The sequence below is a fragment of the Schistocerca nitens genome, chromosome 2, assembly GCF_023898315.1.
Source record: "Schistocerca nitens isolate TAMUIC-IGC-003100 chromosome 2, iqSchNite1.1, whole genome shotgun sequence".
In the NCBI taxonomy this organism is placed as follows: domain Eukaryota; kingdom Metazoa; phylum Arthropoda; class Insecta; order Orthoptera; family Acrididae; genus Schistocerca; species Schistocerca nitens.
In genome coordinates, this window is record NC_064615.1 from 140410074 (window position 1) to 140432911 (window position 22838).

At 41.6% G+C, this 22838-nt stretch overlaps 1 protein-coding gene across 2 annotated transcripts in view; it reads left to right on the forward strand.

Moving 5' to 3' along the window:
* Positions 1-22838, forward strand: part of LOC126235841 (DNA polymerase alpha catalytic subunit) — a 330143-nt gene that overhangs the window by 173094 nt on the left and 134211 nt on the right. For both annotated transcript variants that reach the window (XM_049944704.1, XM_049944705.1), the window contains 4 exons: positions 4807-4944; positions 7826-7934; positions 8018-8157; positions 18541-18746. In XM_049944704.1, the coding sequence (XP_049800661.1) occupies positions 4807-4944; positions 7826-7934; positions 8018-8157; positions 18541-18746 (593 nt within the window). The remainder of the gene's footprint in view (positions 1-4806; positions 4945-7825; positions 7935-8017; positions 8158-18540; positions 18747-22838) is intronic.

Below are 22838 nucleotides of genomic sequence, written 5' to 3' on the forward strand. Positions count from 1 at the left end.
AGAAAGGAAGATAATAATTGTAGCACAAGGAAGATCTTCAAAAGGATTCATTCTTAATTGTCTGCTCTTACTCATTTTAAAGGAGATCTGCTACTACCACAAAGAGATGAGCTACAGTACTTACATGAATTTATGTGTGATTGCAGGCTTTCTCGGCGTATTTCAGCTCTGAAATCTTCACGGGTTATCAGCCGAGTGGCGTCGTCTTCGAGTCACAACATTTCAATGGATTGCGTATCTGTCATCTTCAGGCGAAGTGTCAGGATGCTGTCTGTCATGCTCCTTTGTAGACTCTGGACCGTTATCAGATTCTGGCTGCCGACCAATCGCATGCCAGCGGAATCGCGCCGGGCACTTGGCGCCACTGGTGGTGGTGGGGGATGCGCGTGCAGGCGTCGATTCCTGGTGTCTGTTCATATCAGCACTGGCCGCAGTCCCCTTCGGACTGGGGCGTTCTTGCTAAATTTTCCTAATTGCAGGATCCCAAGCTGTACTGAGATGGTAACCAGTGTCTCGATTAATTAAATTTTCGTGCAAACGAATCTCTACTGCTTCTTTTATCACCGAATCCCAAAATCTGCTGGCGCTGCATAACTTCTTTGTTTCTTCAAATTCGAAGGTATGCTTTTCGTTGATGCTGTGTTCCACTACTGCGGACTTGTCAACCTGTCCAAATCGCATGTTTCTTATATGTCCTGTACGGTACTGTGTAATGCAACGTTGCGTCAGTCCTATGTATTGCATTCCAAATTCGCATCCAATTCTATAAGCACCCTGTGTCATTAGTCCTAGTGGGTCTTTGGTCGATCCAAGAGTATCCTTGATGTTCTTTGGTGCGTGAAAGACGGTCTTCACTTGGTGCTTCTTAAGGATTCTGGCTATCTTCGCCATTGGTGGTCCCGCATAAGACAGGAACGCACAACCTATTGCGTCGTCCTCTTCTGGTCTCTCTCCTCCTCTCTTCTTATTGTTCCTCAAAGCTCTTCCTATTAGTTTCTCGCTGTAGCTGTTTCTTCTGAAGGTTTCCCTTAGATCTTGTAATTCACTCAGTCAGCTCTTCTTGTCGCAAATGGACCTCGCCATGTGTACCAAGGTGTCAAGTACAGAGCTGCATTGTGCTGGATGGTGACAGCTCCCAGCATTGACATATAGGTCCGTATGTGTTTCCTTCCTATATACCGAATGTCCCAGCGTGCTCCTGCATTTCTAGTAACCAGGATGTCAAGGAAGGGTAGGCTGCTGTTTTTCTCTATCTCCACAGCAAACTTGATGTTTTCATGTATACTGTTGAGGTGCTGCAGGAACTCAAGTAGTTTATCTTTACCATGTGGCCATACCACAAAGGTGTCATCCACACATCTGTAAAATGCTTTCGGTTTCAGTGGAGCCGTGTCCAATGCTCCCTCCTCGAAGTATTCCATGTACAAGTTAGCCATGCTTGGTGCTAAGGGGGAATCCGTAGCAACTTGCATCTATTTGCTCGTAGAATTTCCCACCACATTTGAAGTAGGTGGTGGTTAGTACATCCGTAGCAACTTGCATCTATTTGCTCGTAGAATTTCCCACCACATTTGAAGTAGGTGGTGGTTAGTACATGCTGAAAGAGTTTGACTAAGTGTACCTCGAGCAGTGCTAGAGAATCTTCAAGTGGCACCCATGTGATTAGTGATGTCACATCGAAGCTGACTAACAGATCTTCTTCATCCAAGCGCACTTCTTGCAGTGCCTTGACGAATGTGCCGAGTTCTTCACATGGTGGGGACAGTTCCCTATGAGTGGTTTTGATAGCTGTGCCAGATGTTTGGCAAAGCCGTATGTCAGCACGTTTATCGTGTTTAAAATTGCACATAATGGAAGCTCCGTCTTGTGAATTTTTGGTAGGCCATACAGGCGTGGTGGTGCTGATGCCCTCAGGTACAGTCTTCTGATAGTGTTCTTTTCTAGTCCTGAGTTATTGAGCAACTCGATGGTCTTGTGTGTCACTGATGCAGTTGCATCTTTTCCCACTTGTTTGTAAGCAGGATCTTGCAGGAGGTGTTGATTTTCTGCCAATAATCTTCTGACTTCATCAGCACCATTGCATTCCTGTTGTCCACTGCTAAGACCATTATATCGGTCCCCTTCGTACTGGAGCGTTGTTGCCGAATTTTCCTAATTGCAGGACCCCAAGCTGTACTGAGATGGTAACCACTATCTCGATTAATCAAGAAGAAGGCCACCGAAAAGCAGTGCAACAAGTTCCTTCGCCTTCCAGGTGTGCGACAACAAGAAGATAAACTTGCACTGACTAGGTGGTTATAAATGTGATGGAAAGAGAACTGGATGAGTGAACTGTTTCGGTGCTGTCAAAAGGCGTAAACTTCGCCCTGGTTCCAAAGACGTTGCCAAAACGCGAAATCATCAGTGGTGTGGAACAGGCCATAACAGGACTCCCCTCAGAGGCTGCAGAAGAAGTAAGAAGAGACATTTGTAAAGTACCTGAGAAGGCAAAATTGCCGAAGAACAACATTTCGGCTGCAGAGCACAAGGCACTATGGGCACTGTGCTGTGTCTGTCGTCTATTTTTGACAAAGTTCTTGTTGGCCGAAAGCTTATACAGGGTGAAAAGTATTTAAACCGACAAACTCTGGGAGGTTGTAGGGGACATCAAAACAAATATTTTTTCCTATGAGGAGTATTTAAACCGGTAGGAGATGATTTATCTGGTGGCAAATTAATTAAACCAACAAACACTTTTCCATTTTTTTATGACCAAGAGACAACACATTAACACAACCCAATTTAAATTACAGTAGATTTTCAAAAATGCCTCCATTGACACGCAAACAAAGGTTTACCGTTGGATCATGTCCTGTCTGACACGGGCAAAAACCCCAGGAGTATCCTGAATTGTTCCTGCTGCTGTTACTATCCGGGCAACCAGATCCTCTTCTGATGCAACAGTAGATGCGTAAACAAGGTTGCTCATCTCTCCCCACACAAAAAAGTCCAGAGGTGACACATCTGGGGATCGAGCAGGCCATGGTACAGGACCACCTCTACCAGTCCACGTGTGTGGGAACAGTTGGTCCAGGAATCGACGCACACGATGACTGAAATGTGCCGGTGCCCTGTCGTGTTGGAACCACATGCGTTGTCTTGTAGGGAGCGGGACGTCTTCCAGCAATTCTAGCAATGCTCTGGCGAGAAAATTGTAATAGTGCCTGCCATGTAATGGCCTAGGTAGCAAATAAGGCCCAATTAAACAGTCCCCAACAACACTGAGCCACACATTAACGAAGAACCGCACTTGATGAGCACTAGTGACTGTGTCCTGTGGATTTTATCCTCACTCCAAACATGTGAATTGTGCATGTTGAAGACTCCATCACACCTGAACGTTGCTTCATCGGTTAACAATACAGAGGATGGAAATGTAGGATGCATTTCACACTGTTCCAGGAACCACTGCGAAAACTGTGCTCTGGGTGGATAATCAACTGGTTCCAGATTGTGGACACGCTGGAAGTGAAATGGACATAACAATTGATCTCGAAGGACTGTTCTTACATTCTACATTCGTCTGATTCGTCCCCATGTTACGTGCACTTGCACGAGTGCTGATTGAAGGATCCTGCTCCACATGCTGCAAGACAGCTTCCTCAAATTGCAGCGTTCTTACCGTGTGACGGTGTCCCTGTCCAGGTAATCTGCTAAATGACCCGGTCTCATGCAGACGTTGGTACACAGCAGCGAAGGTCGTATGATGTGGGATACGGCGATTAGGATATTGTTGTTGACAAACCCGCTGTGCAGCTCATCTGTTGTGGTGTGCTACGTAGTACGCACCAGCCATATCAGTGTACTCACTCCAGGTGTGTCGATCCATTAGTAAACAGAGACAGTGCACTACTACACAGGTGGACAGCAGTTGTCTGCAACTGAAGAGTGTATGCAATACGCCCTCTAAGAACTGAAGAGCGTAATATGGCCTCCACTGGTTTAAATAATCCTCATAGAAAAAATGACATAAGGGAAAAATATTTGTTTTGATGTCCTACAACCTCCCAGAATTTGTCGGTTTAAATACTTTTCACCCTGTGTTGTGACAGTCTCTTTGTTGTGCCTATCTGCAACTCAGCATTTCTGCTATATGGTGAGTAGCGGCTTCCCTTGTCATAAGATAGGTAGTATCCTATGAGTTCAGTCCAGTATGAGTCCAGTATGAGACCCGCTACGGTCGCAGGTTCGAATCCTGCCTCGAGCATGGATGTGTGTGATGTCCTTAGGTTAGTTAGGTTTAAGTAGTTCTAGGTTCTAGGGGACTGATGACCTCAGATGTTAAGTCCCATAGTACTCCGAGCCATTTGAACCAAAGATGAATGCAAATTGTGAAAATATTTGTAACTGGTTAGATCAAGGATTTTCTTTCACAGTAGGTTAGATTTGCAGCTTCAAATTTTTTCCTTTGATTTTCTTGAATTCAGATGAGAACACTGTTTGTTTCTAACTTCATCTAAAGTACACTGTAGACTATAGTAATCCTAAAATTAACTCCCATAGTCTGCATAAAATTGATGATGGTAATGATGATGATCATCATTATGAGACACTGCTTGTCCACTGGAACAAGTTTTGAATAAACTGTTTCAGCTGTACAGAGAAATACTTTTTTTTGTTGCTTCTAGTGTTTGACTTATAACTATACTTATAATGTATAATACAATCTGGTTAACATTTTCTTCTTAAAACATTGGTTAACTATACTTATAATGTAGCTACAATCCGATTAACATTCTCTTCTTAAAGCATTGGTTTCCAATACAGGATATGATGGCTGATGTACCTGATAGCAATCAGAATGCGGGAATACTTCCAACTGAAATCCGCAAACTCGTGGAGAGTAGGCGAGCTGTGAAGAAACTTATGAAAGCCAGTGATCTCTCACCAGATTTGAAGATGCAGGTAATTTTAGTGTTGTGAATATATTTGTTATTTTGAAGTCTTACAATGAAACACAAAAATAATTATTTTCTGAATAACTGTGATTATTGTAATTCACATGAAATGGAAAAACCTTTTGTCATTTTAATGTGCTACACGCTAGCTGAAAAGTTTTACAATTGCAATAGAGTGCTTGGGACTGGTTGAACTAATTAGTTCTAATGTCAGTATTTGCAGCAGCAATTATTAATTTCTCCCTAAGCATCTGCATGTATGTATATAGTCATTGCAGGACTGGTAAGTAGTGCTGAAATATTGCAGAGTAGTGTTGATCAAATTATTGTCTATCCAAACTGATTTAGGGAGTTCTGTATTTAACAAACTAACTGCATTTTGCTGGATGATGTTACGTCATACTCCAGGGCCACTTGCTTCCACAGAGTTAAAACATATTTGAGGCACATTGTAAACATGGGCATGCATTTTACACCAAGTTGAACTGTAAAGTATGGCAAATAATGGTGCTGTTCCGAAACTATTGGAGCAGAATAAAGGACAATTTAATATCAGATTTTTGTATTATAAAAATGTTTCATACAACATATTGAATCTGTATTTAAAGTGTTTTCTGCTTTTCCTGAAGTGCATTTGTAATTGTACTGTACTTCACTTGTGAAAACTATGTATATCAAATACTAAATGGCAGCAGGAAAACACACACACACAGACACACACACACACACACACTCAGGGGCTCCTTCTTCTGGCGGAAAGGTTGAAGGAGAAGGAAAAGGACTGGAGTGGTTTAAGAAAAGAGTCAGAGTTTGGAAAAATCACCCAGAACCTGGGTCAGGGAAGACTTACCAGATGGCATGAAAGGAAAGAGTGGTGATTGTGGACTGCACTGGATGAGATGTGAGGATTTGAGAGCTTAAAGGTGGAAAACAGGGTAATATGCAAGACAGAGATTACTGGTAAAACCTTGTGCACGAGTTAAAAAGAGTGGAAAGCTAAGTGCATTGTGTGCAACAGAGGTGGCAAGAGTATGGCGAAAAACACATGTCAGAAAATAAAAGATGTGGAAAACTGAAACAGAGTCAAGAAAGGAGTCATTACTGTGAAGAAAGTTCCCAGCAATCAGTCATTCCTTCTCATCCCACCTGGTTAGTCTCCCCTGACCTGGGTGACTGTTCCAAACTCTAAGCTATTTTGTAAATCCCTCCAGTCCTTTTCCTTCACCCCTCTTCCTTTCCCTTCAGTCCTTTTGCTGGAAGAAGGAGCCATTGGATCTGAAAGCTTGCATACGTAAAACCTTTTTTTATATGTGTGTTCTCCTGCTGCCGCTTGGTGAGTAGATTTTTTGTCTATCCAATTACATTATATCGTCAAAAATTGCTCTCCCCCCCTCCCCCAGCTCTCCCCCCTCCCCCAGCTCCCCCCTCCCCCAGCTCTCCCCCCTCCCCCATTTACCCCTCCCTCCCCCTCCCCTCCCCCCTGCTCTCCCCCTCCCCTCCCCTTGCTCTCCCCCTGCTCTCCCTGTCTTTCTCCCCCCTCTCTCTCCCTGTCTCTCTCCCCATCTCTCTCCCCCTCTCCCCGTCTCTCTCCCCCCTCTCCCTGTCTCTCTCCCCCCTCTCCCCGTCTCTCTCCCCCCTCTCCCTGTCTCTCTCCCCTCTCTCCCTGTCTCCCCCCTCTTCCCCCTCTGCCCTCTCCCTGTCTCTCTCCCCCCTCTCCCTGTCTCTCTCCCCTCTACCTGTCTCTCTCCCCCTCTCTCTCTCTCTCCCCCCTCTACCTGTCTCTCTCCCCCTCCCCTCTCTCTCTCTCTCTCTCTCCCCCCCCTCTACCTGTCTCTCTCCCCCCTCCGTCTTTTTATGTTCTGGATTTGAAAAATGTCTCAGTGGCAGGATGTTAATAAATGGGAAAAATAGGTTACCTGGACAAAAGAAATGGAAAAAAGTGTTGGAACAGTGTTTTGAAGGACCTACCATGGTATTTACCTGAATTAAGATATATTATTAAATTAGGAATGTTGGATAAGGATTTGAAACTCTATGACACATCATTTAGCAAATTGTTTCATACAGATTTAGTTGTCTGACATGTCCATGTGACAAATTCATCCTATCTTTGTTTCCTAATGTTTCTTTGTTCTCTTACTTTCCTTGGTTCTAACTGCTTCTGTGATCTTTGTTTTGATCTTGCTGTCACTTTATATATTTTTTCCCACACTTCTCTCTCTCTCTCTCTCTCTCTCTCTCTCTCTCTCCTGGACCTACTCTGTATGGACATTTTTGTCCTATTTCTTTTGTTTTTCAATTTTTCTGGGCTTCTTTTGTTCCCCATGAAGCTTGTATCGTTCCGTTTTGTTGGTCGACATGCCTGCATATGTAGAAGAATAATGATGGTAATCATTATTATTAGATAATATATTTCTTTCTATTCAAGCAAATGTATTCTTTAACTTTTCTGATGATTTTTGACAGAAGTGCTAATGTACTCTTTAAGTTGTGGAAGTGTCAGCCATATAAGAGTTCCTTCATTTGATGAACATGGCCGTGTGTATGGTGTGCATTTAGTAAGTTAAGAGAAGTGCAATTGGTTTGTAAAATTAAGAATCATTTACCCATGTGTGCCTTTGTCTGTAAAATGAAGAGGTGTATTCCATACTGTTTTAAGACTGTGTGACCATTATTGAATTTGATTTTTGTTCCTTTGATTGTGAAGCTATGAGAGACATTTTTTCTATGTGTGCACTCAGTCATCCCCTATTCCTCTCTTCCTCAGCACTACTACTGCCTTTTCTCAAGCATCTTCTTCACCAACAGGTTTTTATCTTTCTGTTTCTATTACATTGCACTGAGATAATGTGTAGAATTTGTTGACAGTATACTTTGTAACTTTGCAGTATAACATTCGTCAGATGGCTCTGAAGCTGACAGCAAACAGTATGTATGGTTGCCTGGGATTTTCACATTCACGATTCTATGCCAGACCAATAGCAGCACTTGTAACAGGTAACATGGTGTATTGAAAACTATAAACAAATTTATTTATTGCATTGACAGGTGTGTTTACATAGTTACCTTTATTATTTTAGCTAAAGGGAGAGAGATCTTAATTAACACCAAGGACCTTGTGGAGAAAATGAATTACGAGGTTATTTACGGGGATACAGATTCCTTAATGATCAACACAAAGTGTCTTGATTACGACGAAGTATTTAAAATTGGAAGTAAGGTGAGTAGATGATTAATGATATCAGCCTGTCAACATAATAATAATAATAATAATAATAATAATGCAGGGTTTAATTTAAGGAATAAAGGTAATAACTTGCCAAACAGTAGACGCACTGATTCGTCAACAAAACCCCACCTCCACTAGTCAGTGAGTTGTTGCCTTTCAGACAGTGTTTTTGTTCTGCCTATCTGCAACTCAGCATATTTGCTGTATGGTGAGTAGCAGCTATCCTCTTCATACATTGTTACTCCTTACTTATTTACATTCCTCTAGGACTTCCCATAATACAGCATTTGGTGTGAAATAGGATCACTGCTAACTACCGTATTTACTCGAATCTAAGCCGCACTTGAATCTAAGCCGCACCTGAAAAATGAGACTCGAAATCAAGGAAAAAAATTTTTCCCGAATCTAAGCCGCACCTGAAATTTGAGACTCGAAATTCAAGGGGAGAGAAAAGTTTTAGGTCGCACCTCCAAATCGAAACAAAGTTCGTCTAGTTGTAATATGAGACACAGTTTAGGTCGAATGAATGACGATACAGCTGCAGTAGTTTGGTTCGAGTCGTAAGCTTAGCAGTTACGGTTTACCAGGTAGCCATTGCTACGCGTCAAGCGCTCCGTCCATATTTATACGGATATCCTTCCTTTTTCACGTGCTTCGTCTGGTTTGAATTGATTGCTTATTTTTCTTTGATCTGATAAGTGCCGTTCTCTTTGTTATAGGTGTTTACGTCACTCCAAGCTGAAAATGCATTACTGCACTGTGTCATGCATTGTTTGTCGCATTCTGATAGTGCGTGTTTACGGCCTGTCGCCGCTCGCACCGTGGCTTGCTTTTGTGCGCGCTACCGCCGCTTACAAATAAAAAATAGAGAGGAGTCGTCTCATTAGCGAAACATTTGTTGTTACTTACACTACTGCTTTCTTTGATAATGATCAACAAGAACCAAATAACAGACTGCGTATGATGGATGATGTTCTGAACGAAATTTTAGCGAAAATTTTTCTCTGTTCCAAAATCTTTGCAGGCGCCTCTTTAGTTCATTACTTTCTGCACAGAAATTAGAGTCATCTTAGATTTAAAAATCTAGTCAGTTGCCGTGCTTCATTTCTGACTGTATCACTATCAGGCATAAGAATAATACGAATATAAACATGACATGATATGTGTATTCTTCCGCGTTTGCTGTTGTCTCACTCTAGTTTTGTAGTTTATTAGGCAGACAGGATTTAAATGAGATAGTAGCAAACACGAAACAATACATGGCAAAATGTTTATATTCGTATTAATCTTATGGCGAAGAGAATACTACATGTGATTCACAATTCATAAAAGCTCCTATTAGCAACCATCTCTTCTCACAGGTAGGAAAAAATTCAGAACATAGAGTTGGCCATATTGACAAACATCCCAAACAGTCTTGCCAGTCGGATTTTCGTAGTACATTGAAATGCTGCTACATTCGAAGATCAACAATACAGAATTTGTATTTACTTCGTTGGATAATGTACCAAAATGCATTGGTCGAAACTCTAGGCGGAGGAAAAAGGCTTGTCTTCCACTTTTTTTTAAAATTTATTTATGACGCAGAGATTTTGGTGCCAGTATTTATCTTTGTGCCTACAAAGCATGCCTGTGTGGCGCTACATATATTCGACGGCAGAAGTTAGTTGTGGCGGCACCCACCAACATTTTTCAGAACTCCCGCTTGCTTTGCACTCGATTCTAAGCCGCAGGCGGTTTTTTGGATTACAAAAACCGGAAAAAAAGTGCGGCTTAGATTCGAGTAAATACGGTACCTTTGAGAGGTGGTTCCCTGGTAAGAAATTAATACGTTGGTTGTTTATTTTTAGCTCTTAAATGTATAGATTTCTACAGAATAAAACTTGGAGGCTATTGTTGTTAGAAACTGTGTGTATCAGATTCAAATGACTAAAGAACTACCAAGTCAAAACTCTGTTTTTCTGATAATGTTTAATCAGACCACCCATATTACAGACACGTTTATTAGTCAGCACTTTACAAGAAATTGAAAATTTCTCAGATTACATGTTTAATAATTCCAGGTGTACTACATTGGCACTTTTAATCCTTCTTTGGCTTCACTTTTTAATCCTTTGTTGGGTGTTTAGCTACTTGATGATACTTAAAGCAACTGAAGGAAAGTTATTTACTGAAGTGGACTTAGTGAACTTCCTTCTTTGTATATCTGCATTACCTTTTTATCAAAGTGAATATTTACAGATTTATCGTATGCATAATTTTGAGTGAATCTAAATGGGAGTCTAGAAGGAATAATGACAATCTTATGAGACTCTGAAGTCATAGACAGGCGGTTGCGGGATCTCAGCTGTTCTATATGTTGAATCAAAACTCCTTCAGCCCTTTAAATTTCCAGTTGTTATTTTATTGAGCAACCCATTTCAACACTACACTTCACCATCTTCAGGCCCCCTGACCGTCGTGCAGGAGGAACCCCAACTCTGGTCCAGTCAGAATAGGGGTAACATTCTGTGATTGGTATGCAGAGATTTTTGACAGTGATCCCATCTATCATATTTTGCCAGCCAAGTGATTATCGAAGGTATTGCTTTGTCGAAAAATCTGCGGGTACCGGTCACTGAATCCTGGCCCCTATTTTGACTGGACCAGAGGTGGGACTCTTCCTACACAGCTGTCAGGAGGCCTGCAGATGGCGAAATGTAGTGCTGAAATGGGTTGCTCAATAAAATAATAACTGGAAATTTAAGTGGCTGAAGGTGCTTTGAATCGACATTCTCTCTCTCTCTCTCTCTCTCTCTCTCTCTCTCTCTCTCTCTCTCTCTTTTTAAATTCCTATAAGAGGTTGGTGCTCTTAAGTCATTTTTCAGGCATGCTTGACTAGCACAATTGTGAACCCTGTGTCTGTGTCTACTGCACAGTTTGAAGATTTACTCATAAACAGATTGATGCTGATGTTGACTGGGAAGATATTTCAGGGATCAAAAATTCCCCAATTAGTGTATATTGTGGAAAAAAGAAAATTGTAGTAACCAAGTAATAAACAAAACCGATTCAAGTAACACAATATGGCTTTATTCATAAACCTCTGAACAATAAAGGAAGTAAGCCTCCTGTGACTCCACACACATCAAGACAAAGAATCATATAAAAGGTGCAACATAAGCGATGCACAGAACAACTGATGTGAGTGGTGCCAACTAAAAGAACATAGTGAGTGCGAGTCAGCACTGCTCTATGTGTGTGTGTATATAGGTGCAAGTTGTTGGCAGACGGCATGGTGGAGACAATGTCATGTGCATGTCTCCTACAGGTGGCCTCTAGTGGCCGGCCCGCACTGAACCTGTTAGCAGTTGATTTAAGTACACTAGTGTGGCGACACTACCTTCAGTGCAGTCACCTGCACTAGTATCAGGATACAGCACCCCTCTCCCACGTGCAAACAGTTCGCCCAGCCAATGGAATAGACGCCGATAGCCTGACGAGACACACATCCATCAGATCCAGAGTGGTGGCAGCTGGTGCCAACAGTGGCGGACAACAGAGTGTAGAGTCGAAACATGTCAAGATGTGGGCACACCCGAGTGCTGTGGCACTATGCAAGGCCCAACGACAGCATTGGGGAGAAGGATGCCATTGTCATCTCCGTGTTGTCATTGGCAGGCAGGTCCCATTGTGGAGGAGATGGGACTGGACCCACAGGTGGTAAAGGCGAGGCTGACGAGAACAGCTGGCTGTGGCAACGTACCCAGTGCTGGAGACGGACAGGCACCCGGTGCTTTGAAGCTGGAACTCTTAGAGTGCTGCACGTGGAGGAGGCAGCCAGTGGGACAGAGATATCTCTAGAGCAGGTGACGATGGGCTTGAGGCGGAGGGTGGCGGGGTGGACTGCGGCGACGTGGGCCACACACGCAAATCAGTAGCTTCCGGTAGGAGTGGGGGATGCAACTGATCAAAGTGGCCTGTCACCAGCTCATCAGCTGTACGGACATCATAAAGATGGTGTCTGTGGTAGTGGACAGCAGTGGCCACTATCCACTTGAGCCGGTGACCAAACCTTCATGCTCACACTGGCAATGCCGACATGAAGTGGTTGGACGAACCTGACCGCCGCAGGTGCAACGCAGGCCACAGAAGTTGGAGAAGTGCACGTGGCTGCTGGACATGAAGCAACTCAGCTGGGCTCCCCTTCCTCATGTGCTTGAATTGATAGGTGCTCAGAAAATGGAGAAGGAGAAGGGCATCGTCTGGTGAAGAATCCACAGCAAACTTCTTCATTTGGGACATGAACATGCACACAAGTAGTTCCACCTCGTCATTTTATTGCGGGTGGAATGGGAGAGTCGTAACATGACAAATGCCTTGACGGGAACAATACAATTGAAAGGTGTGAGGAAGGAACTGGGGCCCATTATCGGAAACTTAAAATACAAGGCAACCCTTCAATAGAAAAAAAATATCTCAAAAACATACGAATTGTGACCTCAGCTGACATCAATGCACACCAGTGACTGTAAGAAAACCGAGAAAATGCATCCACAAATAAGAGCCAAAAGGAATTCAAGATGCCTCAAGGTCTATGTGAATGTGTTCCTGTGGTTGATGTGGAGTGGGCCAGGGGGCAGACATCCTGGCAGCTGCCTGTTGTCAGGCATACTGCGCACAAGTTGTGACAAAATGGACAATTTCGCCATCAATCCCTGGCCAAAAAGCAGCCTCTTTTTCCACCTAAGAGTAATGCTTCTGGGGTGGAATGGAAGATTTAGAGGCGAAAGCAACAATTCTTTCAGAGCCGTCGGCATATTGATGTTCTAGGACTGCGTCAGGGCTGTAGTGTGAGGAGTCAGTCACCAAAACTATGTGCTGGTCTGGATAGAACATAGCTAAACAAGGGGCTGAGAGTAGTTTGGGTTTCAGCATTTGAAAAGCACACTTGCAAGCCATGCTACAGGAGAAAGGTACATAGATAGGCCAATGTGGCTGCTCCCAGCAAGAATTTTTGGTAGTGGCTACCTTCCCTAGGAAGATCTGAAGCTCCTTCATGGACAAGGGACAAGTGATAGACATAACAGTGGAGATGTGGTCTGGCAGAGGGCGAACACCGTCCCACGGGAACTCGAACCCCAAATAAACAACAGAAGGTTGAAAAAACTGTAAGCCTGTGGACTCCATTGGAAAATAGCAGGGGTGCTAGGCATACCAAAAGGAGGGCACAAATATCGATCGAGACCAAAAGGAGTATTCAAAACTAGAACTCGCCGAGATTCTTTGTTCACAGGAACTTGCAGATACACATAAGACAAATCAATTTTAGAAAAGTACTGGCTCCTCAGTATTTTCACGTAAGTTTTCCTGGCGTGGGAGAGGATACGTATCCACACTCTGTTGCCCATTGATAGTAGTACTGGAGTCATCAGAGAAGTAAATTTTTCCCAACGGCTTCCAAACTACAACCAGAAAAACAACCATTCACTAACCATAACAGATTGCGTCATCATTATAGATTGAAGTCTGTCCAATTCTGTTTTCAAATGATGTTTCAGGATGACAGGAATAAGGCACATGTGATAAAAATGAGGCTGAGCAGTGTATTTCAAAGAAATGTGAGCAGAAAAATTCATAGCATGCCCAATACATTCTGAAAACAAGTTAGAAAATTTCTCTCACAGTGTTTTCAGTTAAGAATTCAATTCATGATTGGAGACAAGGCAAACTGCATTGGTGATAAAAAATTCAAATGCCTGAAATGCGTCCATCCCAAACAAGTTCTCAACACTGGCATCAGCAACCACCAAAAATGTAATGAAGCAAACCAATGACTTTTAGGAGGCAGATGCTGTAAAATGTCCCTACAGCACAGTATTCTGTTTGCTATAACTGACACTAGATTCCACATGTCTAGTATGAACAGTGGCTTGCGTAAACTCGTGTAGGTTTCAGATTTCAGTAATGTCACTGCTGCACATCTGTTGACTTGTAGCCAAGGTACTTGAGGAAAAACACCTAACTTGATATACAACTTGGGAGCCACACAGTTTACATCCATGTCCATATCCTGAGCAACCTTTGGTAAATGATACATGGAGGTGATGTGGCCTTTCTTCTGGCAAGCATTACAAGTAGCCCAGTGCTTACAGCTTGCCAAACTTTTGTGCTGGACAAAACAGACAGAACAAGACAGGAAAAGAGAATGCTGACGCTGAAGCTATGGTGGTCGCGGCTCTTTAGACTGGCCTCGGTCTGCTCGGTGCTGGGCCCACATGTTTACTGCCACCATTGCTGTTCTCTCCTGCAAGCTATCTGTTGTCCTAGTGGGCACGCCCCACGCCTCAGTTTGGTCACCTGTTGCCCAAGAAACTTCCGAAGATTGTGCTATTTGCAAAACTTCTGCCTACAGGGGTTTTCACAGAGTAAAGCCTTCTGATACAGTTGCTCGTCCAGAGCTAAACAGACAATTGCGTCGTGCGTCTTACAGTCTGTATGAGAATAATTAAGGGCATTAGTAATGAACTGGCAATAACGGCTAAGACTGTGACGTTCAGCAGCCCAGGCCCTGTTGACTGGTTTGCTTTCTTGGGCACCAATAGAGTTCAACTCGTGCTACTATGACATGCATTTGTTTGCGATGGTAGTTAGACAATAAACGGCACGTGTAATCAGAAGTAAGAGGGGCTGGTTCTTGTAAAGGGTCAAACCGACGCAGTAATTGATACCCCTTAGGTGGAAGTCAGGAGAGGAATAAGACTTACCTCAAATACAAGTCTTTCACACTGAAAGCCAAAAAATGCTATCAGAGTCTTTTTTCATGAGCTTACCAATCGTCAGCTGAATCATCACACAGAGAGAAATGGATGGATGGACCAGTGGAATTGTACCCTGTTTGTTAATGGAAATCGACAAAGTGGTCACTGCTGAAGTAAGCTGTTTAATTAGAGCTGTTAGCATGGCGTCCAAAATGACTAAAACTGATGAAACCACACTTAAAGACTGCAGATTCGGAAACCATTCCATCCCCATCACCAGTTGTGTAACACACGAAACCAATCCAAGTAACACAAATAATGCTTTATTCATAAACCTCTGAACAATAATGGAAATAAGCCTCTCGTGACTCCAAATGTAAAAGGACAAAGAATCGTACAGAAGGTCAACATAAGCGATAAGCAGAACAACTGATGTGAGCGGAACAAACAAAAAGATCGTGGTGAGAGTGAGTCAGTGCTGCTCTGCGCATGTATAGGCACGAGTCGCCAGTAGATGGCTTGGCAGAGACCATGCCTTGTGCACGCTTCCTACAGGCAGCCTCTTGCAGCCGGCCCATGCTGATACAGTTGGAAGTTGAGTGTTTGGAAAAAGAGCTTGATTTAAAAAACAGTTGCCTGCACCCTTGAGGCTAGTGTCCATGACATTATGTTCCTCATCCTTATCAAAGGGGACAAGAAAAAGTAATTTTACCACTACCCCAGAAAGGGGAAGTGATACTTGGTGTACTGAACTTGTGGCATAAAATGTTCTGTTTCACATCATGATAACATAGGAGCAACCATTTTACCAATTGATCTGTCACCTGTTTTATCTTGTAATGAAAAGAAAGTGGTGAGAGTTTTAAGCTTCTGTGTATATGGTCTGATATATCAATTGTTAGGAGGTGGCATTGTGGTCTTCAGTCTAAAGATAGGTTGGATGCAGTTCTCCATACCCATTTATCACTTATCACTCATCTCTTTATAACTACATCACTCTACATAAATTTGAACTTGCTTACTGTGCTCAGGCCTCGCTCCCCCTCTGCAATTTTTAGCCTCCCACACTTCCCTCCATTAACAAACTGACTGTACCCTGATGGCTCAAGATGTGTCTTATCAACCAATCTCTTCGTTTAGACAACTTATGCAATAAACTTTGTATCTGTCCAGTTTAATCAATTACCTGTTCATTACCTACCCACCTAATTTTCAAGCACCACATTTCCAAAGTTTCTGTTATCTTGCTTGCACTGTTTGCCACCCGGGTTTCACTTCTGTATGGGGCTACACTCCAGACAAATACAATCCGAAAAGACTTTCTAGCACTTAAATTTATGTTAAATATTACTGAAGTTCTCTTTTTCTGAAGCACATTTCTTGCTATTGCCTGTCTACATTTTATATCCTCTCTACTTCGACCATCATCAGGTTTTTGCTGGCAATTAGCGAAACTCATCTACTACATTTAATCTCTCATTTCCTGATCTAATTCCTTCAGCATCACCTGATATAATTCAGCTACATTCCATTACCCTTGTTCTATTTTTGTTGTTGATTTTATAGACTCTTTTTAAGACTTGTTCCATTCCGTTCAACCGCTCTTCCAAGCCCTTTGCCATCCATGACAGAATTATAGCATTGTCGACAAATCTGTGAGTTTTTATTTCTTCTCCCTGAAGTTTGTTTCCATGTCCAAATTTCTCCATGGTTTCCTTTGCTGGGTTCTCAATAAACAGATTGGATAACATTGGGGATAGGCTAGAATCCTGTCTCACTTCGTTCTCAACTACTCCTTAACTTTCATGACCTTCAATTCTGTTTATCTCTGATACATGAAGAATTTCTAAGAGATTACTACAGTCTACATTGTAAAAATGTTTCTCTAAATCTTTAACTACTATGAACATAGGTTTACCTTTTTTCATTGTGTCTTCTGAGGTGAGGTGTAGAGTCATTGTTACCCAGATTGTCTCCCGGAAGTTGGGTGCTAGCAGTCTTTCATTCATATCAGTCCCCGTCACTATTAAATTTTCATCTTCCCTAATGTACTGATGATATCTTTTATCTCATCGTACATTTTTCCCCGTTATCTCCACCATGTGTAAAGTAGGCATCTTTACTTGTACTAATGTGATGTTTTTTTGTACTTGTTTCTATTTTGGCTGTGACAATGTATTCACTGTGCTGTTTATAGCAGTTTGCTGGCATTCCTAATTCCTTATTCATTTTTTGAACTACTCCTGCATTACCGCTATCTTATTTTGTGCTGATGACCCTTTACTCACCTGACCAGAAATCTCTGCCACAGTACTTTGCTAATTCTCACCATATCCAGCTTCAGTCTATCCATTTATGTCCCCGAATTCTATAAAGTACATACCCAATTAAGGATCTAATACACCATGCTCCAGTCCACAGAATGCCGGATTTGTTTCTCCTGGAGACAGTATCATCTTCACCAAGTCCCAGACTGGGGAGATCTGAATGGGTAACTACTGTACCTCCAAAGTATTTTGCAGTGTTAAATCTTACAAAAGAGCTGCATGATCTCAGAGAGTATAACGTCTGTAGTTTTCCTTTGCTTTGAGCTAGTAGTAGTACCAACATCGTGATCACGTGGACTAATGTTACAAGGCCAGAACAATCACCCAAATTGTTCCCTCTTTTGAAATCCACGCCAACCCCTCTTCAGAAACCATATATTAGTGGTACTTCTCCACAGAAACCACTCTGATATTATTTCACTTATGTTAATTTCTCAAATAAGCCCTGTAATGAGATTATCTCCCTTATACCCTAGCCCCCACCACTCAGTGTTGCCCGTAGTGCACTAGGACATTTCCAAACCATTACTCCTATTTAAATGTTCCTACACCTGTAACCATTTCTGCTGTAACTTACCCTATGCACCCACCCATTCACTTAGTCGTCCCACCACTTGTAAATCTATGCTGTATGCCATACAGAATGACTCAAGAAATCTTTGTGCCACATTCTTTTGGAAACTCTCACAATGGGGGCTAGGTCTTCAACACATCTTTTCATCTCCTGCACTTGTTATTCATTAGCACTCCCTTTTTTCAATGGTAGAAGTTCATTATCTACTCAATTAGTTGTTATTATTTTAATTTGTACTCCCTCCATCTCTCACTCCTTCGTGATCTTCCCCTCTCTCTTCTTCTTTTTTTATGTTCTTATTCCTTGCACTTGCTATTCTTCTTCCTTATTAATCCTTCTTTTAATTTTCACCTTTCCCTTCTGCCGTCTCAAAACGCCAACTGGCACAATGCTTACCAGTATACGATCTTTGAACTCCTCCTCTCTCTAATGTCTTTTATCTTCATCCTTTCCTCCCCTTGTCCTCTGAAGTGACAAGCTCCACCCCCCAAACCCACCCCAAATAAAAAAAAAAGAGTGCCTTTTCATTTCCAACTGTCTGTGTCCAATTTCTCTTTCTTCTCTGAAAAAGGAATGTATAAGTTCCTTGATAAAGCATTTTTAGTGGTAATATTGAGACTTTCGCCTCCTGAAGGTAAGTTGTGGCCGGCTGTTAATTCTGATAGTTTTCTCTGTTGAATTTATCTTTTGACATAATGAATAACTTTTTTTAAAAATTGTGTTTTTAATTCAGATCAAACAAGAAATAAACAAGCTGTATAAGCTTATTGAATTGGATGTGGATGGTGTATTCAAGTACCTCCTGCTTCTGAAAAAGAAAAAGTATGCAGCTGTTACACTAACCCGCTTACCAAATGGTGAATTATTGGAGCAACAGGAACATAAAGGTCTTGACATTGTTCGTCGAGATTGGTCACAGTTATCTGCTGCGGTGGGAAGGTAGGAGTTTGCTGTTTTACTTTGCTTCCATTTTGGAATACCTTATAATTGTATATACTATGTAGGAAAAGACAGATGAATACTCACTGTAAAAAAGACATGTCCAGTTGCAGACAGGCACAATTAAAAGACACTTACATAAAGCTTTTGGCCACAGCCTTCATCAGATGAGAGACAGACAGACACACACACACGCGCACACACACACGCGCACACACACACCTGCCAACTCCAATGTCTTCGGCTGGAATTTTCATTTTTTGTAATTTCTATTGTTATTATAATTATGTATATTAACATGTCATTGTACAGTGTCTTCTAGACTTCTGAAAATTTTCACTTAATTGAATCTGGAAGTTACGATAATTCAGTTTTAAGACTTTCTTGAATTAAGGGTCTCTTGACATACTTAATCTTTTGGAAACATCAAAATCAAATATGACGTTCTCAGACAGTGGTAAATCAAATATTCATATTCATCAAACAAACAAAAATTGTAATGCAATGAAGCCCACCTTTACACTTTTCAAGGGACTTTAAAATAATGGCTTAAAATGTGGGAACTTTCCCCCTCCCCTTGCATTTTCATAATATATTTGATATATATACATAATACACATCAATATACTTATCAGGGACTTGGTTTTTATCTAATAAAGGTTATCTGAATTTTATAAAACTTATAGCTATTCATGTAACTGAAACCGGTAACTACTGGGAAGCAGAAACATTTGACTTATTTTCTTTCATCATAATTGAAGTTTTTGATGCCTAGCATGACACATTTTGAGAATTCATTCTTTTTGTCAGGCACAAATAATTACATAAGTATTTTGTAATGATGTTTGCATGTGTGTCATTCCATCTCTCTTGCACTGTGTAGTCATTTTTTTGAGATTATACAATTATGTGCCACCTCCATTATGCAGAGGACCACAGATGTGCAAAGCACCACTCACATTGTTGGTTTGTTGAACAAAACAAAAAAATATTTGCATACATATTTGCAGTTGACAACCAGAATAAATTCTCTTGCTCAGAACGAAAAAGTACGTAACTGGTTCAGTGTTTCGTTATTAAACCAGAAACATTTGAGCAATGCAAAGAGAGCAAAGATGACAACTAACGCTATAAGTGGCCAAACAGTGAAACACTTGAAATATGCATTCGAGTAACATGAAGGGTCATGATGATCACAACAATTAAGAATTTGTGCTTGCACAGTAGAAACAGTTTGAAAATGGTTGTGATTGGTCACAATACCTTTATTCAAACAAACCTGGTTACTCCTAACAGCCTCCATGCCAGCATTGGGCAGCAGCAGGTGAAAAACCATGATTTGTTCTCACTTTTGTCAATTCAGATATGTGGAGTAGAGTGCTCTGGTGACAAGAAACTTACCAATATGATGTCTTTAAACACTACTTGAAGGCCAATGCCATACCAGCATCATTTTATGTTAGTTTACATCAGTTTTTTCTTGGCCATAATTGCTTCCTAAAGCATAGACTGTGAAAATTATAAATATGTTCAGACAAAACTGGGTGCAGATTAACATTGTGAACATAGTAAATTTGCTGGAAGTGATAAAAAAATTTTGTAAACGGCAGGAAAACATCAATTCTGAGTAGGATTATACTGTATGACAAATGTAAATACAAAACAAGTGTTATAGCTTGATTACTGTTTGATTATGCTGTCAGCAAAAATCACTGGCCACTTCCAGCATCCGTCTGGAGTGACCTAAAGTGAAAAAGACACATTTTTACTATTATTACCCATTACCGTGTACAATTCCTTCTCCTTCCATGAGAGCCAGTCACAGGTCTGTGATTGTTACAATGGTTGAAACTAATACATCTTAACGACCAATTAAGACAATAAGTTTTTCTTTTGATGTACATGGAAGGCAACTGACATTTAGTGTTTTTTATTTAAAAAACTGTCTTAGAACTAATGGAGAGTTGAATTCCCATTTTAAAAAATTGATCATAAAATTTGCAATAGGAGCAGGGGCAGAGAGTTTGTGTTTTTACTTTACATTTTAATAATTTTTTGCCCATTTGGGATAATAAAAAGTGTTTTATGAATGGAATTAATCTTCCTGTATACTCTGGTTAGTACCAAAACACATGTGTGCAGGTCAAACAACACACGGCCTCTTGGCTGGACAGCTGAGTGCCGTACTATGTCAAAGCGATGGCCGCTGCTTGGTGCTAGAAGTGGTGGTGAAGCCGGCGTGCATTCAAACCTCACGACACTGTGGCGTCACTTCCCCATTATGGCAGGCCTGTAAACTGTCATGACCTTGTGCTGTTATTCGTCGTTGCAATTCTTTAGTTATTACTACTTTATTGCCCATCGGGGTCTTGTGGTATACCATCTTCTATAACAAAATCACATAATGATGCATACTGGTAGCATTCTACATCTCTCTCTTGTGATTCTTTCAGTTCTTCTGTGGAATCATCATCTGTTTCTGCAACTCTTAACCTTTCTGCTTAGGCTGTCAGCATTGCTGTGCAGGCGGACAGGCTTATGGCGAACTGTGTAATCATATTCTAACAGTTTTAATGCCCATCTAGTCAAGTGACTACTGGGGCCTTTTAAACTTAACATCCATACTAAACCAGTGTGGTCTGTGACCACAGTGAACTGACATCCATACAAGTAAAACTTAAAGTAATTTACTCCAAACATGAGAGCTAGCAACTCCTTCTCAGTAGTACTGTAATTAATTTATGCTGAATTCATTTGTCTGGCAGTGTGCCCAATTGGTCTTTCCTCACCATTATGTTGCTGACTTAAAACAGCTCTGACAGCGTAACTTGATGCGACCTTTGAAAGAATAAAAGGTTTTTCAAAATCTTGATATATTAGTAAATGTGGACTAGTTAAAATTTCTTTAATTTTCCTCATTGCTGCTTCACATCTGTCTATTCATTCAAATACTGCATCTTTTTTTTTTTAGTAAGTTGGTTAATAGCTTTGCTATTGTAGCATAATCCTGCACAAAATGCTTATAACAGTTGGCTGAACCTAGGAAAGATTGTAATTCTTTGACCTTTCTTGGGGTTGGAAAATTGTCCACTGCTTCAGTTAGCCTGTGATCTGGCTTAACTCCACCTGAACTATAAATCAGCTGAGGAAATATGTCGTGAAACTTGGCATACGTTGACGAAATCCAAGCCGACGAAGTCAAATATCACCACTACAGAGAGGGTGGCCATTCGTGATCTGAGGGAGCGCTCTGAAATTGTTGACTTACCGGCTGACAAAGGCAATGCTACAGTTGTTGTCTCCCATAAGGACTACACTGATATGATGCAGAGCCTGCTAAATGACGATTCCTACCGGAAGATCAGCGTTGACCCTACAAAGAAGGTGGAGAACAAGACGAGGTCGCTTCTCAAGGACGCAGATTTACCGGAGAGTGGCGCTAAGAAATTGTTACCCCAAGGTCCGTTACCGCCTAGACTATATGGACTCCCGAAGTTTCACAAAGAGGGGGTACAATTACGCCCCATTGTCAGCAACATCAGGGCACCTACATATTTGTTGGCCAAATACCTGACAGGAATATTAAGTCCTTATGTGGGTAAATGCCCTCATCACATCCGTAATTCCGTGGATGTTGTTAAATGCCTTGATAACTTCAGGTTGGATGAGTCAGATATCGTGAGTTTTGACGTCGTTTCCTTGTTCACGAGGGTACCCTTGCGAGAGTCACTAGAATTTGATTAGTCAGAAGTTTGACGAGAAGACCACTGAACTTTTTAGGCATGTCTTGACTTCCACATATTTTCTTTTTAATGGAGAATACTACGAACAAACGGAGGGAGTCGCCATGGGTAGCCCACGCTCACCGCTGGTAGTGAATTTGTACATGGAGAACTTCGAGGAGGAAGCCCTGTCGTCATCCAAATGGAAACCTACTTGCTTTTTCTGTTACGTGGACGACACGTTCGTGATCTGGGCACATGGTATGGATAAACTCCTTGACTTCCTTACACATCTAAACTCCATACACCCCAACATCAAATTCACTGTGGAGACTGAAACGGAGGGTAAATTACCTTTCCTTGATGTCTT